This window comes from Lynx rufus, unplaced genomic scaffold (genome assembly GCF_022079265.1).
Source record: "Lynx rufus isolate CCGP_SWC_20201006 ecotype Redwood Valley unplaced genomic scaffold, mLynRuf1.p SCAF_5, whole genome shotgun sequence".
NCBI classification, from domain to species: domain Eukaryota; kingdom Metazoa; phylum Chordata; class Mammalia; order Carnivora; family Felidae; genus Lynx; species Lynx rufus.
The window spans coordinates 155,614,218-155,629,276 of NW_025814867.1; the positions used below are offsets into that span (position 1 = coordinate 155,614,218).

The 15,059-nt window shown below is 47.9% G+C and overlaps 1 protein-coding gene across 5 annotated transcripts in view; it reads left to right on the forward strand.

The window, feature by feature from the left end:
* The first annotated feature begins 7,923 nt into the window (after positions 1–7,923).
* Positions 7,924–15,059, forward strand: part of UBASH3A (ubiquitin associated and SH3 domain containing A) — a 44,748-nt gene continuing 37,612 nt past the window's right edge. For 4 of the 5 annotated variants that reach the window (XM_047098892.1, XM_047098893.1, XM_047098891.1 and 1 more), the window contains exons 1-3: positions 8,491–8,638; positions 10,373–10,426; positions 13,131–13,317. In XM_047098892.1, coding sequence (XP_046954848.1) covers positions 8,526–8,638; positions 10,373–10,426; positions 13,131–13,317 — 354 coding nt within the window. In that variant the 5' untranslated portion in view covers positions 8,491–8,525. Of the gene's footprint in view, positions 8,030–8,490; positions 8,639–10,372; positions 10,427–13,130; positions 13,318–15,059 lie in introns of those variants that run through there. The other variant, XM_047098890.1, reaches the window with a different exon arrangement.

Below are 15,059 nucleotides of genomic sequence, written 5' to 3' on the forward strand. Positions count from 1 at the left end.
TATGAACTTACTTCCGCTAAAATAATGACTTTCCCCTTGTGTAGTCTACCAATCTTAAAACCAATTCACTAGCCATCTTTAGAGATATGCCTTTTCACGATTTAGAAATTACTGCACCATTATTTTTCAGAAGATAAATCACTTTCAAAGCACTTTCCTTCTCTTGTCTGCATTCTTTGTCCCATGTAAACTCATCCCTTTGCCAGCACCTGTGGGACACCTATCGTAAACATGACAAGTTTTTTATACTCACATAATGTCCGTGCCCCAAAAATGTAGATGGCACCAGGGAGGGGATGCTCACCCACCGTATTTGTAGTTTCCTGTAAACACAGCCCTTCCCGGGCTCACGCGGACATGACCTAGTTAAGGATGAAAATATCCATGCCTTCTGGATGCCCCGTCTCCCACACAGCAAAGGGAGGAGTGGCTGGGGACCGCTGGCTTGCACCAGAGCCACACTGGGGCTCTGTTTCCTCCAAGAGAATTGCACCTATCACAAAGCCAGAGAGGTCAAAAGCCTCTGGAAGTCATTCCTGCAACTCTAAGAGGGGCGGAGTGAGCAAGAAAATGGCGGAATGTTCCCAAGGAAATCCCAACTCGCCCTCCCAGGCATCAGTCAGGCATGAGTTCTCTGGGAACCTGCTTCCTCCAAAGAGGTTCCTACGGGCATATAAGCATAGACACTTACATCTTTCTGTTCGGTTGGTGGCAATGTTTGAGATTTGAAAAGAAGCTACGAAGCCATTGAACGCACACTTTGTCTTTGTGGTCTTAGGAAAATCTAAGCAGGAGTTATGTGCTAAAAGGATTGGTTTCATTTCCATCTCAAGAGTGGCTTTGAAGGGTACCTTAGAAAACTAATAAATTCACATCCAGCATTTTTGCCTTTGATTCTTGCTGTTACTTGCTTCCTACTATCAGCATGTGGCAAATTACACAGCTTAATTTTATGACCAGAATAAGAACAAATGGTAAAATGGTTTCTGAAACCTTGAACCTGGGCACAGAAGTCCCTTCCCAGACAGGCCATTGGCGGTCGGTTTCAGAACACTGAAAAATGTTGAGAAATCCCCTTTCAGAAGAGACTCACTTCCCCAGCCCCCCCCCACCCACTTTACTCACCATTTCTGGAGCCGCCATCATTCAAAGCAGAAATATTTTCCTTTTTCATTATAAAAGCAAGCGTGATGGTAAGCAGGCTGCCAACAGGGTAGTCCAATCGGGAAATACTTCCTTCCACCAAGTCACCCAGCCTTGTCGACTCAATCGTCACAGCGAATGGCATTATCGCGGGCATCTGTGTAACCCAATATGGCTGTGGCTATCAAATAGCCATTGGTGGTATGACTGCGGAGACCAGGGAGGGGAAAAATGTGACTTGCCTTTAATTAGTAAGTAAGGTAAGCAAACCTTTTCAGAAACTTCACATAAGAGAGTCTTCTGAACACAGACACTCCTTTTATAAAATAACAGATAGGTCCTGCCCCGTGCTAAGCAAGTGCGCCAAGAGGGGCAGGCAAAACGCTTTGGTGGGGGTTTCTATTCCTCCCTGTGACTGAGTCTGAGTTTAGACTCACAGCCGCTCCACAGACAAAAGAGAGGGAACCTGGGGGTGTTCTCACACAGTCAGCACTCTATAGAGACACTTGGCACTCTCTTCTGTGGGGGCCTCTAAGTCCCAAGGGGTTTCTGAACACAATGCAGCTTTAAGATGTTTTATCAGGAGAGAACATAGCCCTGCCGCCGTGGGCAGAAGACTGAGCCCCATTGGAAGTCTAGTGGAGTGGAGCTGGGTGTGAATCGAGCATTCATTTATTCACCTAATATTTAGGGGCCATCTGCCATGAGCCTGGCATCTAAACTCAGAGCAGATGGCAGAGGGGACAAAGCACTCACCTGTGGTCTCAGGTGATGACAAATGCTAGAACAAGATGAGGCTGGGAGAGGCTTAGGGAGTGATCAGGCAGGGTGGTGGAGGAAGGCTTCTAGGAAGAAGTGGTATTTTAGTCAAGACCTCTGTGGTGGGACAAGGTCAGTCTTGTGAGCTAAGATGGTTCCAAGCACGGGACCGTCAACTCCAAAGGCCAGGAGAGATGAGCTGGGGATGTTTGAAGAACCCCAAGAAAACTATGTGCTTGGAGATTGGCAGATCGTGGAAGGCCTGGGACACTGGAAGGACTCTTTGAGATGGAAAACCACCAAAGAGCTGAGCAGGGCAAAGTCGGGTTCTACGCATGTGCAAGAGGTATAGAGTCAGAGGTGGATTCACAGAAAGCCAGGAGGATGCTACTGGAAACCTGGGTCACCATGGCGGTGACTTGGACCAGGATGCTGGTGGTGCAAAGGCTGGATTTGGGATTGGTTTTAAAGGTATCGGTGGCAGGATTTGCCACTGGCAATGAAGCCAAAGAAATATATTCAGCCAATTGTGGTTTCATTCAGTCTCGTTTTCCTGCCCACACCTCTCAATGTTTTTTGATTTAAGGCCAGGAATCCTTCAAGCTCACCCATACGTCCTTTACATCTTTGTAACTACTGTCTCTAGCCCTTAAACCAACATTTGCCCTCAAAGACAGGGACGGAAGACTTAGAACTTAATTCTTTCTTTGTTTTCACCTGGGTTGCTGTAGATGGTGCCTCCATGGAACAAAGCTCTTGGAGGACAGAGTCTAGAATGTACTCTCGTGATGCCCGGCACAACGATGGGTGGGTGATGGGGCTCCACAAACACAGATGAGCTGATCACAAACTAGGTCGTGGAATAATACTGAGTAGACACGTGGAAAACCAAAAGCAATCATGAGCAATCATTCATATATTAACATGTTGACATCTTGGCATGTGTTTCAGATGAAGTCTGTTTGCCGAGGTATAACAGGGAGATGACCCATGATGGTTGCTGAACTTCTATGACCACATAGCAGCCTCTCAGAAAGTTCACCTGTAAATCAATCCCATCAAATTCAAAATCAAATTTAGAGGAAATAGAAATCAGCATCTCCAGGGCTGGCATCTGACATTCACCGAGGCTGTGTTTTGCTGGGTTTGGTGTGGAGGTATGAGAAGGGACACCCTACCCTGAGGGTCCTCTACGAGCTGTGTAGCTTTTGTAACCATCTGCACCCAGCTTGGGGTCCCGGCATGGTCTCACTCTCCACCTTGATGCTGTTAGTGAGAGAAGGGTGGCTTTGAGGGTAAGGCACAGGAAAAATTGTCAATCAAGAAGCTTTTGTCGCTTCACTGTTGGTCTTGGAAGGTAAATTTTCAAGGTAAGAAAAGGGGATTGGGCTTGAGAGGGCATTTCTTGGCTTACACAAATAAGATTTTTTCCAGAGAAATTTATATTTTAATATGTTGTAAGCACAGTTGCTCAAAAAGTGGTTTACTATTAAGAAAAGAAAAATATGTCTGAGTAGAGGCTATATTCCAGACCCAAAATCTGCTTTTTTTTTCTTCTGGATACCAAGTTTTGTCTACTTTGAGACTTTTAAATTTAAGATATTAAATTCATTTAATTGTGAAATTGTTTTATCTTTTGGATTCCTCAAAGCAAAAAGATATTTTAAAACATAATTAAAAACTTACAAGTGCAGTATTGAAAACTTTTCCTCCGAAATGGGGGAATGCAGGGAGATGCACAGTATTGATATATACTGTATCTATTCAACATTTGGAGTTCATTCCAGTTCAATAAAAGAAGAAAAAGAAAAGGAAAAGAAAGAGGAAGAAGAAGAAAGAGAATGAGGAGGAGGAGGAGGAGAAAAGGAGGTAAATGAGGAGAAAAAAAGAAGAAAAGAAAAAAGAGAAGAAAATTTAAAAGTGAAGAATATGTACTGGTAAGAAAGAAATAAAAATATAATTATTCATAGACAACTATTTTTGTACATATAATATTTTTAAAATTCGAAAGAATATGAGAATAAGGAAGTCAAGCCAGACATAAAATTACATATAAGTTCAATGTAAAATAATGTGAAAACAATAATATTTTGATTTACCAGCAAGAAAGAGTATGAACATGAAATTTTGAAAAGATAATTTAGGGGCACCTGGGTGGCTCAGTCGGTTGAGCGTCCAACTTTGGCCCAGGTCATGATCTCACAGCTCGTGGGTTCGAGTCCCGTGTCGGGCTCTGTGCTGACGGCTTGGAGCCTGGAGCCTGCTTCAGATTCTGTGTCTCCCTCTCTCCCCTCCCCCACTCATGCTCTGTCTTTCTCAAAAATAAATAAAAACCATTTAAAAATAAATAAAAAGATAATTTACAGTGGCATCAAAAATGATCCAATACATAAGAATAATCTAATAAATACTGCAAGACCTCTACACAGAAAATTATGCGACAAAATTGAAAGAAATTTTTAAAAACCTGGCCTGCTATGCCAGGAAATTTGACCACTTAGATAACATTTTATCTAAGGAATTAATCTATCAAATTCCTTGAAAAACAACTTAATGAAACCAACACTAGAAGAATACTCCTGTATCCGTTAAATAAATTAAATCCATAATTTAAAACTTTCCAAGGAAATTCTAGGCCGAGATGACTTGGCCAATAAATCTTTTCAAACATTTAAGAAAGAAGTTATCCCCATCTTTAAAAAAAAAAAAACAACTCAGAGAATTGGAAAAGAGGAAATATTTCCCAACTCATTTATGAGGCCAGAATAACACTGACACCTCGAGTGACCAAGTGTCCTTGACTGCCTGGGACTGAGGGGGTTCCTTCAGTATTGTGACCAGGAAGTCTCAAGAGCATCAGAATGAGCTGATCACTCTACTGACACCAACATGGGAGAAGGAAATTATAAGAAAGGAGAACAACAGGCAAAGCTAATTCACAAACACTGATGCAAAAAAATTCTGAACAAAGTATTAACTAATGGAATCCAGCAATATACACAAAGGATAACATATTACGATCAAGGTTATATCTTAGAAACACAAGGTTGACTTAACATTCAGGAGTCAACTGTCGCAAGCTACCTCATTCACTGAATAAAGAAGGAAAACAATATAATCATTTCAATAGAAAAAGCCTTTGATAAAATTCAATATCTGTTAATAAATTTTTAAAAATACCTCAGTGAACTAGGAGTGAAAAATTCATTTAATCTGATATAAGGTACCTATCCTAAAAGCCCCTTTTATTCAACATGGCACTGGAGGTCTTTGTCAGAATGATATATATAGCAAGGAGAGGAAATAAAGTTTACAAATATTGAAATTTTTTAATATATCATAATTTTGAAGTATACCATCATTTGAATATACCATAATTGATTGAATATACCATAATTTATGTATGCATTCACCAGATGATGGACATTTGGGTTCTTTCTAGTTTGAGTCTACTGTGAATACAGCCATCAAGGACATTCACATACAAGTCTTCGTACGGTCACAGATTTTCACTTCTCTTTGGTAGACAGTTAAGAGTAAATTTGTCATATAGCAAGTGTATGTTGAACTGTATAAGAAACTGTCAGAATATTTTTCAAAATGGTTGAACAATAAAGAAAAGTTCCAATTATCCCACAGCATTGTCAAAATTTAGCATTGTCGATCTTGTCAATTTTTGCTCTTCCGGTGAATGTGTTGTGGTATCACAATGTGGTTTTAATTTATATTTCCCTGATGAATAATCAAGTTAAATATCTTTTCACGTCCTTATTAGCCATTTATGTACCTTCTTTTGTTAAGTGTCCCATTTAGATCTTTTTCCCATTTTAAGTTGGATTTTTTGTTTTCTTAGTATTAATTAAAAGAATATGCATATGCACAATTATGTTACGTTCTATAAATTCTGGATACAAGCCCTTTTCAGATATATACAGTGATATTTTCTCCCAAGCTTACATTTTAATTTTCTTTATAGTGTCTTTCAAAGAGCAGATGTTTTCCATTTTTTTAAAGTTCACTTATTTATTTTGAGAGAGAGAGAGAGAGCACGAGCAGGGGAGGGGCAGGGAGAGACGGAGAGAGAATTCCAAGCTGCCTCTACTCTGTCAGTGCAGAGCCCGATGCGGGGCTGGAACCCACAAAATCATGAGATCATGACCTGGGCCAAACCAAGAGTCAGTCGCTCAAACAACTGAGCCACCCAAGCACCCCAGAAGTCTTGAATTTTGATGAAACCCAACTTACCGATTTTCTTCTTTTATGACTCTTTTATGAAGCTTCACAAACCCCAGCATAGCAAAGAGTTCTCTCCTAAGTGTTCTTTTAGAATTTTTGTAGTTTTAGCTTCTACATTTAGGTCCATCATACATTTTGAGCTAAGTTGTGTGCATCATGTGAAGTAGGCATTGACATTCATATTTTTCCCATATCAATAGGCAGCTGTCCAGCCTCATTTGTTCAGAATATTATCCTTTCCTTTATTGAATTACTTTGGTCCTTTTGTTGAAAATTAAATGACCACATATGTGGGTCTTTCTGCAGTCTCCAAAGGCACACTATGCTGATCTAATTTTTAAGTTATTATGAAACAACAACGGGCCTAGAGGAATTAAGGCAATCTTGAAGAAAACAAAATCAGAGGAGTTAACACCATAGTAATTAAAACCAGTATAGTGTAAACACAAAAATGAACAAACCAAACAAGAGAAAGGAATAGAGTAAGAAACAGATTAATATATATTCAGTCACCTGATTTACAAAAAACATCCAGTGATTCACTGGACAATGGATGGTCCCTCAATGAAAACAGGTGTAGGGAAATAAATGAACATTTACCCCTACCTCACACCATACACAGAATGAATTCAAATGGATCAAACAGCTAAATATAAACAGGGAAAATAGTAAACTTCAAGAAAAAAACACAGGGGGAATATCTTCATCAATGTTGGGTTAACAATGATGTCTTCAATAGGATGCAGAAAGTTCTAACTATTAAAAAAAACGCTAAATTACTTTTCATTCAAATTAGGAGATTCTGTTTCACCCAAAGACATTAAGAGATTAGAAAGGCAAACCACAGCCTGGAAGAAGTCGTTACCATTAAGCACATCCAACAAAAGACTTATTATCTCCAGAGTTCCCACAAATTGATAAAAAGAACCCAAGAATCCAATTTTTCAAAGGCAGAAGATTTAAGTAGGCCCTTCCCCAAAGAGGTTATTCAAATGGCCAAGAGCCTGTCTCATGGGGCTCAATGTCATTGCCATTTGGGGAAATGCAAATTAGAACCACAGCGGGACACCACTCCACACCCCCAGATTGGCTACAACTAAGAAGACTGACAGTAGAAAGATGTTGGTGAACCGGCCCCTTAACCCACTGCTAAGAGAGCAAATTGGAACCACCATTTGGTAAAACCTCTTCGTAGTTGCTAATGAAGTACGCACGTATCCTATGACCTAAAAACCCCAATCCTAGATGTGTATCCAGCATGAATAACATAAATCAGGCACTAAAAGGCATATACACAAGAATGTCCACTGCAGCAAAACACCTGACAGCCACCCAAATGATACACCAACAGAGAAGTAGAGAAATAGGTTATGTTTCATTTATCGGACCGAAAAATACACAGCAATGCAGCGAACGAAGTATAGTTACAAGCAATCATGTGGGTACGTTTCACACGCATAGTTTTGGGGCAAAAGAGATCACACACAAAAGGGTATACGCTCTACGGCTCTATTTATGCAAGATTCAAAAGTGGCCAAAGTTAATGTACACGTGAGCACAGTAGTTACCTTCTGGGAGGGAGGGAGGAAATAACTAGGAGTCGGGGGGAGGGGTGCTAGGGGGGAGGGGTGCCTCTGAGGTTCTGGGTGTGTTCCAGAGCAGATGTTGTCAACCTTGATGCTCTTGATATTTTGGGCTGGGTCCCTCTTTGCCGTGGGGTGCGCCCGCTCCGTTGCTGTCCTCGACGTGATAGATGCCAGTAGCAAACGTCCCTGCCTCCAACTGGGACCCTCAGAAGTGCCTGCAGACATTGCCAATGGTCCCCGGGGGTGGAGCCCAAATCCCCCAGGCTGAGGAGCCCCGTTTTATTGCTGGTCCTGGAGGGAGCTAGGTATGTGTGCTCACTTGCCAGGTCACTGACTTCTACATAAGATTTGTCAACTTCTCTGCACCCATATTAAACTTCAGAAGATTCTAAAATCAAAAACAGAGTCAGTGAATAATTAAAAGAACCAAAAATGTCAGAGCCCGCAGGGACAGTAGATGGCGTGTTGTTTAACGTCTCGTTTGCAGGCAAGGGGGCTCGGGGTCGCCCCGGGCCCATGGCTGGTGGCCCCAGTGGGGAACTGAGTCAGGAGCTGATCCCGCGCGGGGGCTTGGCTGGACCTCCGGAACGCGAACCCCATGTGGAAACAGGGCCGGTGGACATGGCGCCCCAGCACCCCACAGAGAGCATTCTGAAAACCAACATCTCATGCAAACAGGATATTAGCTTTTGTCAGAGAGATCAAAACGGGCTTGAGGTTTTTCTTCACACCCTCAGCCTTGCCTGCGTGTGTCTCTCTCTCTGGCTTTATCTATTCATTTCTGTCCACAGGCAGGAAGAGATGGCAGCCGGGGAGACTCAGCTGTACGCCAAGGTCTCCAACAAGCTCAAGGTCCGCGGCCCGTCCTTGCTGCTGGAGCCCCTTCTGGGAATGGGCTTCCCAGTACACACCGCGTGAGTACTGTCCTGCTGGCCGCTGGACGTGTGTTCCCAGCCCACTGACGCTTCTGCCCCCAGCACAGAACTGCAGGCAGCTCAGAGCACTTACTTCCTGCCCGAGGGGTGCGCTTTGCCGAGCGAGATACGCTCTCAAAATACAGCCCTTCTCGGCTTTTTATAAATGACATACTCTTTGCCCTTTGGTCAAACTGTGCTGGCTGGCTGGTGGAGGGACCCTAAAAGTCGTGAAAGTCGGAAGCCGCGTGTTACGGGGACACCCCCATTTCTCAGGGTTTGGAGGGGCTTGGGCAGCCTCTTTGTGGTTCAGGGACCGAGACGACCCTGGGAGGCATTTCAGACTCCAGGCCGAAGGGAGCGGTGGAGGGCACCACCACCTAGGAAATATTTCTAAGTGGTGCGGGGGAACCAGTCACCCGTAGGCAAGATCTCTTCAATGTCTGCTGGTGAAAAGAGGTGGTTAAGAAACTACCGGAACAGTGTTGATCGATCCTGCTTACCCAAGGAGGAGGTCCCCGTACAGAAAATGTTCATCATAGGACCCACCCTGTCAGAGAGAGACAGAGTCCCCAGAAGCCATGAGCTATGGTTGGCACATGGGATACTGATTTTTCAGACTTATTCACTCCTTGGACTGGGGACCAAGGTTTCCTGAAACGTTATAACAAAGCCCTGAGCAAACTAGCTGCCATCACTTTGAAGTTTCACCCTTTTCTTTTTCTTCTTTAAATTTTTTTTTTAAATGTTTACTTATTTTTGAGAGACAGAGCATGAGCGGGGGAGGGGCAGAGAGAGAGAGAGAGAGAGAGAGAGTGAGAGAGACAGAATATGAAGCAGGCTCCAGGCCCCGAGCTGCCAGCATGGAGCCCGACGCAGGGCTTGAACCCACAGACTGCAAGATCATGACCTGAGCCGAAATCGGACGCTTAACCAACGGAGCCAGCCAGGCGCCCCAAACTTCACCCTTTTCGTTTCTAATCCAAACCAGAACTTGGTCGCTTTATGTTGATAATAAACCGGGGGCCTTTGAAATGGGCAGCAGAACCATGTGCCAGGCCCCGTGCCGGGCACCTTCCCCCGGGTGCAGCCAGGGATACCGAAGCCAGAGAACACAGGCGGTGGAGGGGTGGGGCCCTATTCTTGGCACCTCTAAAGCCCACCCTTTACGATGTTCTCGAAGCTGGACTCATGCTCAGAACGCCTTGTGATTTAAACCAATATCATCCTTGTCGGTATTCACCAAAGAGCAGCTGGATTCCTGAGTGAGTTACCTTAGCCTCCTTCCATCCTGTCCAAGTTGGCCCCGTTCAGTTACCCCAGTGTCTGTACGTCCTGGGTTATAATGATGAGTGGGACAGGGCTGGGCCTCAGGGACCCTGCAGGCCGGTAGAGGAGGCAAACAGACACAAGCTCATAGGCGAGGCAGGGTGGCCCTATGTGGGCAGGCTGGGGGTGGGGGGGGGGCTCGGGGAAGGTTTCCTGGAGGTGGGAGCCCCCGAAGGAAAACAAGCAGGGGGGTGTGAGCAGGTCCGCGTTTTCAGAAATCACGGTGAGGCCGCTCGGAGGCCTGGTCAGGGCATCCGGCTTCAAAGTCTAAGCAGTGCAGGCCCTCGTGGGGCCCCCAGCCCGGGCCCCGTGTGCCGCAGTGCTAGCCCTGCCTCTCCCGTGCCCCCCCACCCCAAAGAAGGGAAGGCAAAGTCTGAATGCTCCTCCCGGTCTGCTCTCCTGTAGGCTGAAGGCTCTGGCAGCCACTGGAAGGAAGACAGCGGAAGAGGCGTCAGACTGGTGAGTGCGGCTGCCTCCACGGGTGTGCAGGGTGTTTGGCTTGAGCTGCTCGGGCCTCGAGAGCTCCCCGGGGTGGGCGTGGGAGGGCCCCATACACCCTGGGCGGGCACCCTGCCCACCCAGCACCCGGGGAAAGGAATAAAGAGCCTGCATTTCAAACGGAAAACAGGGGCACCTGCGTGGCTCAGTAGATGAAGCGTCCAACTGCGGCTCAGGTCGTGATCTCACGGTTCGTGAGTCCGAAGCCCTTGTCGAGTTCTGCTCTCAGTGTGGAGCCCGCTTTGGATCCTCTGGCCCCCTCTCTCTGCCCCCCTCTGCCCACTCCCTCGCTCACGTGTGTACTCTCTCTGTCTCTCTCTCAAAAATACACATTAAAAGAAAGAAAAACAAAGTAGAGAGATTGAACTTTGAACAAGCCTTTCTTCACTTAAAAATCTGAGTTTATCCACATGTGACTGTCAAAGAAGGAAGAAACCCACGCGATTTGTTGAGTAAATAGGGAAGAGCTATTTCTTCCGACACAAAATACAGGCCACCACTCTCTCAGGCTCCCTCTGATGGGGAGAGAATTTACTGGTGGCCCCGAATGGCGCCTAAGGCATCGGGCACGTTGCACCTCAAGGGGGCCGGGTGGTGGGGGGCGGGGTGTGGAGCTCAAGGTGCCAGGAGGTTCTGCCACAAACCGGCTACGCGACTGTGCAGGCCGCCCACTGTCGCGGGCCTCCGCTTTCTGCTCTGGGATCACAGGTCCTCTTAACCCCCAGTCCCGCCTGAATGTGCCATGATGCCATCATTCTGTCCTGAGGCGGGAAGTCCCCTCACGCGCTGCTCTGGAAAACCACAGCGAAAATCAAACACTAAAAACCGGGTCTCGCCCAGCTGCGGTGCCCGCCCCGGAGCAGGATGGCAAATACGGACAGTGGGCCTCTGAGGGGCCAGTGTGTCCTCAGCGGGGACCTCCTTCTTCCCCCAGAACCTCTAGGCCAAGGACAAAACATGCAACCCGTCTCCCAGGCAAAGGGAAACACCCAGAAGCCTCTGGGTGAGGCTGCCTCTAAAGTCAGTCGCCAAATTTGAATTTCAGATGAAACCCACGGTTTCAAGGGCCACGGTTCCTTCCCCGTGGTTACAACAGGTCAGCCAGACCACGAGTCCCACCGAGGCCCGGGGAGGCAGTGGGGTCCCCTAGGCTCAACCAGGAGTGGGCCGACCTTACCGAATCGGGGGAGCGCAAATTCAGACGCCGTTAAAAACAGAGAGCAGCTTCAAGCGGTCTCTCACGGTCCCGGTGGCAATCGCAGTTCCACGTCCAAGTACGTGCCGTGGAAACACACAAAGGGCCTAAAAACACACGGGCCAAGATCTTGATTACAGCGCCATGACATTTTTCAAAGAGAAACCAGTTTAAGTGTCCAGCAGCGGAACGGATGAGTGAAATATCACCCGCGAGTGTGACGGGCACCCACAGCCCTTCGAAGGGTCACTCGGACCCACTTAACCAGATGCCTCCGTGCCAGTGTGGATAAAGCACAAAAACGGGGTCGACGGAGAAAATGTAAACTGCAGAATATTTTAAGCAGCAGCTTGTGATTTACGCAAAACACACACGAGTGTTATCTATGGATTTGTTACTTGGGTTTCTAGGAGGAAAAAGCAAAGTGACAATAGAGGACACGTGTGTGCCGGGGGAAGGGGCTCAGGATAAAGGGTCAGAGCGCCCCCTGTTGGTATTTGTTTTTACTCTTAAGGAGACTATATCTGTGCGAAACTAGTGTCTCCTGGAGGGGCGGCACACTGCCCGCTAAACTTACTTTCACATCCCGGGCACGTCTCTGAGTCATTAGAAAGTCGTCAAAACTGTGGATCCTGATGAATACCTGGTAAATACACTCCTCGTCCTTTATCTCATGTTTCCTAACCGGGACCCGTGACCGTACAATAAAATATGCGTGCAGTTTTAGGTATACCGTCTGCTTCCTGCTTTGGAGAAATTTCTGGAAGTAGAAATGTTAATGGAATTGTAGAATCGTCGGATGAAATGGGTATTTTAAGGCTCTTGGTGCGTCCTGGCAATTTGCTCATGTACACTCAAATTTGTGCAAATTCGCTGCCCCTTTGACACCACTGGGCGTAACTTTTATCCTTTCAAAGGCATTCTGTTAGTTTGACAGATGAGCAAAATAGCACCTTGGGGTTGTCCCCATTCTTGTTTTTGTTGTTAGTGAGAATGAACTTGAATTTGGGGTTGTAGGTCATGTCTCCTTGTCCTTAAAGTAAGCTTCTGAATGCAAAGAAAATATGTAATAGCCACCTAAATTTCGTCTATTTTTTTCTATAGTTTTAACTTTTACACTCAATTTGAAGTCTGCTACAATTAAAATGTGAAGTTTTTCTGCAAATTGTTCTCAACACTAAGGGGGTGGCTGGATCCCAAAGATCGCTTGAACAGGTGCTGAGGTCTCCCGTCACCTTCTCTCATTTTCTCGGTCTCTGGCCTGGGAGTCAGACTAACGCGGGTCCGAGACTCGGGCAGCCCCTGAGCTGCTCCGCGGCCTGGGCCCGCTGAGTCCCGCCCGAGAGGGGCTGGGGGTGCAGCGTGGGTGCTGGACGCGCTCGGCACGGCCTGTTCCTCCGAGTTGCTGCCCTCCGTGGGGAAGGGTCCTTTCGTCCTGGCTTCAGGTGACAGCGCTGTTCTCTGTTACAGGCTACGTTGTCATCGCAACGACCCTTCTCTGGACGATCCCATCCCCCAGGAGTATGCCCTGTTCCTCTGCCCCACGGGGTCCCTGTTGGAACAACTTCAAGAGTTCTGGAGAGAGAGCAGGCGTCAGTGCACGAAGAACCGAGCTCATGAGATCTTCCCGCACATAACGCTCTGTGACTTCTTCACGGTGAGTCGGCCCCAACATGACTTTAATGCTCATTACCGGGCCGCTGAAGCCATTTCCCTGAGATAACTAAGCGATGCTGGATACAACTGAGGGCAGCCACGTGATCTACTTCCCACGACTGTAGTATCAGCCGTCCTCTTCGTGTGGGACACCCTTTACTTCCCTCCTCAGCCTCATCCGGTCAACTCCTACGCATTCCGCAAAACCCCACTCACTTATCCCCTCCCTCTGTTAAGTCTTGCCCAGCTCCCCGGGCAGAAGGGGCTGCTGCCCTTTGTGCTCCCGTCATCTCTTGGCGTGAATCTCTCGTGGCACTGTCCATGTGGCGTGACCATGTGTCCGGTGCAGCCCTGCAGCCCCCACGAGGTTGAATCGCCACAAGGTGGACGCCTCACTCACCTTTGTGGCCCGAGACCAGCACGGTGCCTCAGAGCGGGTGTTGCGGAAATGTGTGACGGATGAACTAAAGAACGGTCGCTGCTGGCCCTTGCAAGTGCGGAACCGTTCCCTGCTTCTGTGGCGACCGGCCCTGATTTAGAATATGGCCCAACACGCAGCTTCACAGGGGTCCTGGAAAGGGGAGAAGGACCTGGGCCACTCAGCAGAGAAGCAGGCGGGCATGAGAGAGAGGGAGGGGCCGACAGCCACTTCCTGTGTGGCTCCACACCAGACAAACCTGGAGAGGACACGCCCTGGCCGGCCGCCTCTGCCATCGGCAAGCTCTAAGGGGCCCACTCATTTCAGGGGCCCCGCCAGGGCCCGAGGAGCGCTCCGTGCCAGGCTCCACGGCGTGCACGGGAAGGGGGCTGCGAGCCTCCTCCGGGAATGTTTCCAGCAGATTCCCCGGGAGCCTTTGACGGCCACCCCGATTTACCAGGGGCTGAGGGGAGGGGCTCCCAAGGCACAGAACCTTCAGTGCTAAAACCAGGAAAGCCCCGGGCACACTGGGGCGCGTGGGTCACCCGACTTTGCCGGCAACGGCGTTTGTGACGGTCGAGCTGTTTTCCAGCTTGTCCTTAGGAGCTCGTCAGGGAAAGGAAGTAGCCAGAGCCTATGATGAAAATCACCCTCGAATGGGCCATGCTTCATCACCCCAGCGAGGGGGCCACCTGGGCCTTTAGGTCCTCTTCCCACGTCCGCGTCCAGACACACACACACACACACACACACACACACACGCACACACACCCCTCCCTTCTCCTGCATTAGCCGCCCCACCAACCCCAGCCCCGTCCCACCCTGTCTGGCTGGCTGAGCAGCTGTTCCGGCAAAAGCGACAGGCAAATGCAGCCTCTGCCTTTGACGCTGTGGAAGGAAAACGTCCAGCCTCCACGGGTGGGTGTCCATTGCGGCTCTGTTCATACACGACCCGGTGCCCCCAGACTACTGACCTGGGACCGAGAGACACGCTGTGGACAGACGGTCATTTATTCAGGGTCATACCATCCGTGCGTCAGGCGCTTTCCCAGGACCCGCGAGGGCCACAAAGACGCAACACACAGGGACGGGTTTAGCCAGCCGCTGGTCAGGGGGGACGTGAAAATGCATCTTAAAACTAAAATGCAGCTGATTCGTACAAGAATGAAAGGTGCGGTGGGAAATTCGGGGGGAGCCAGTGCCGGGAAGCACGGGGCTGGGCTGACTTCCTGCTTGGGGGGTGGGGGAGGGTCTGCGTCTCACCGTGGTCTCACTGTGGTCTCACCGCGGTCCCACGTGGCCACGCGAGTCTTCCACATGGAGGA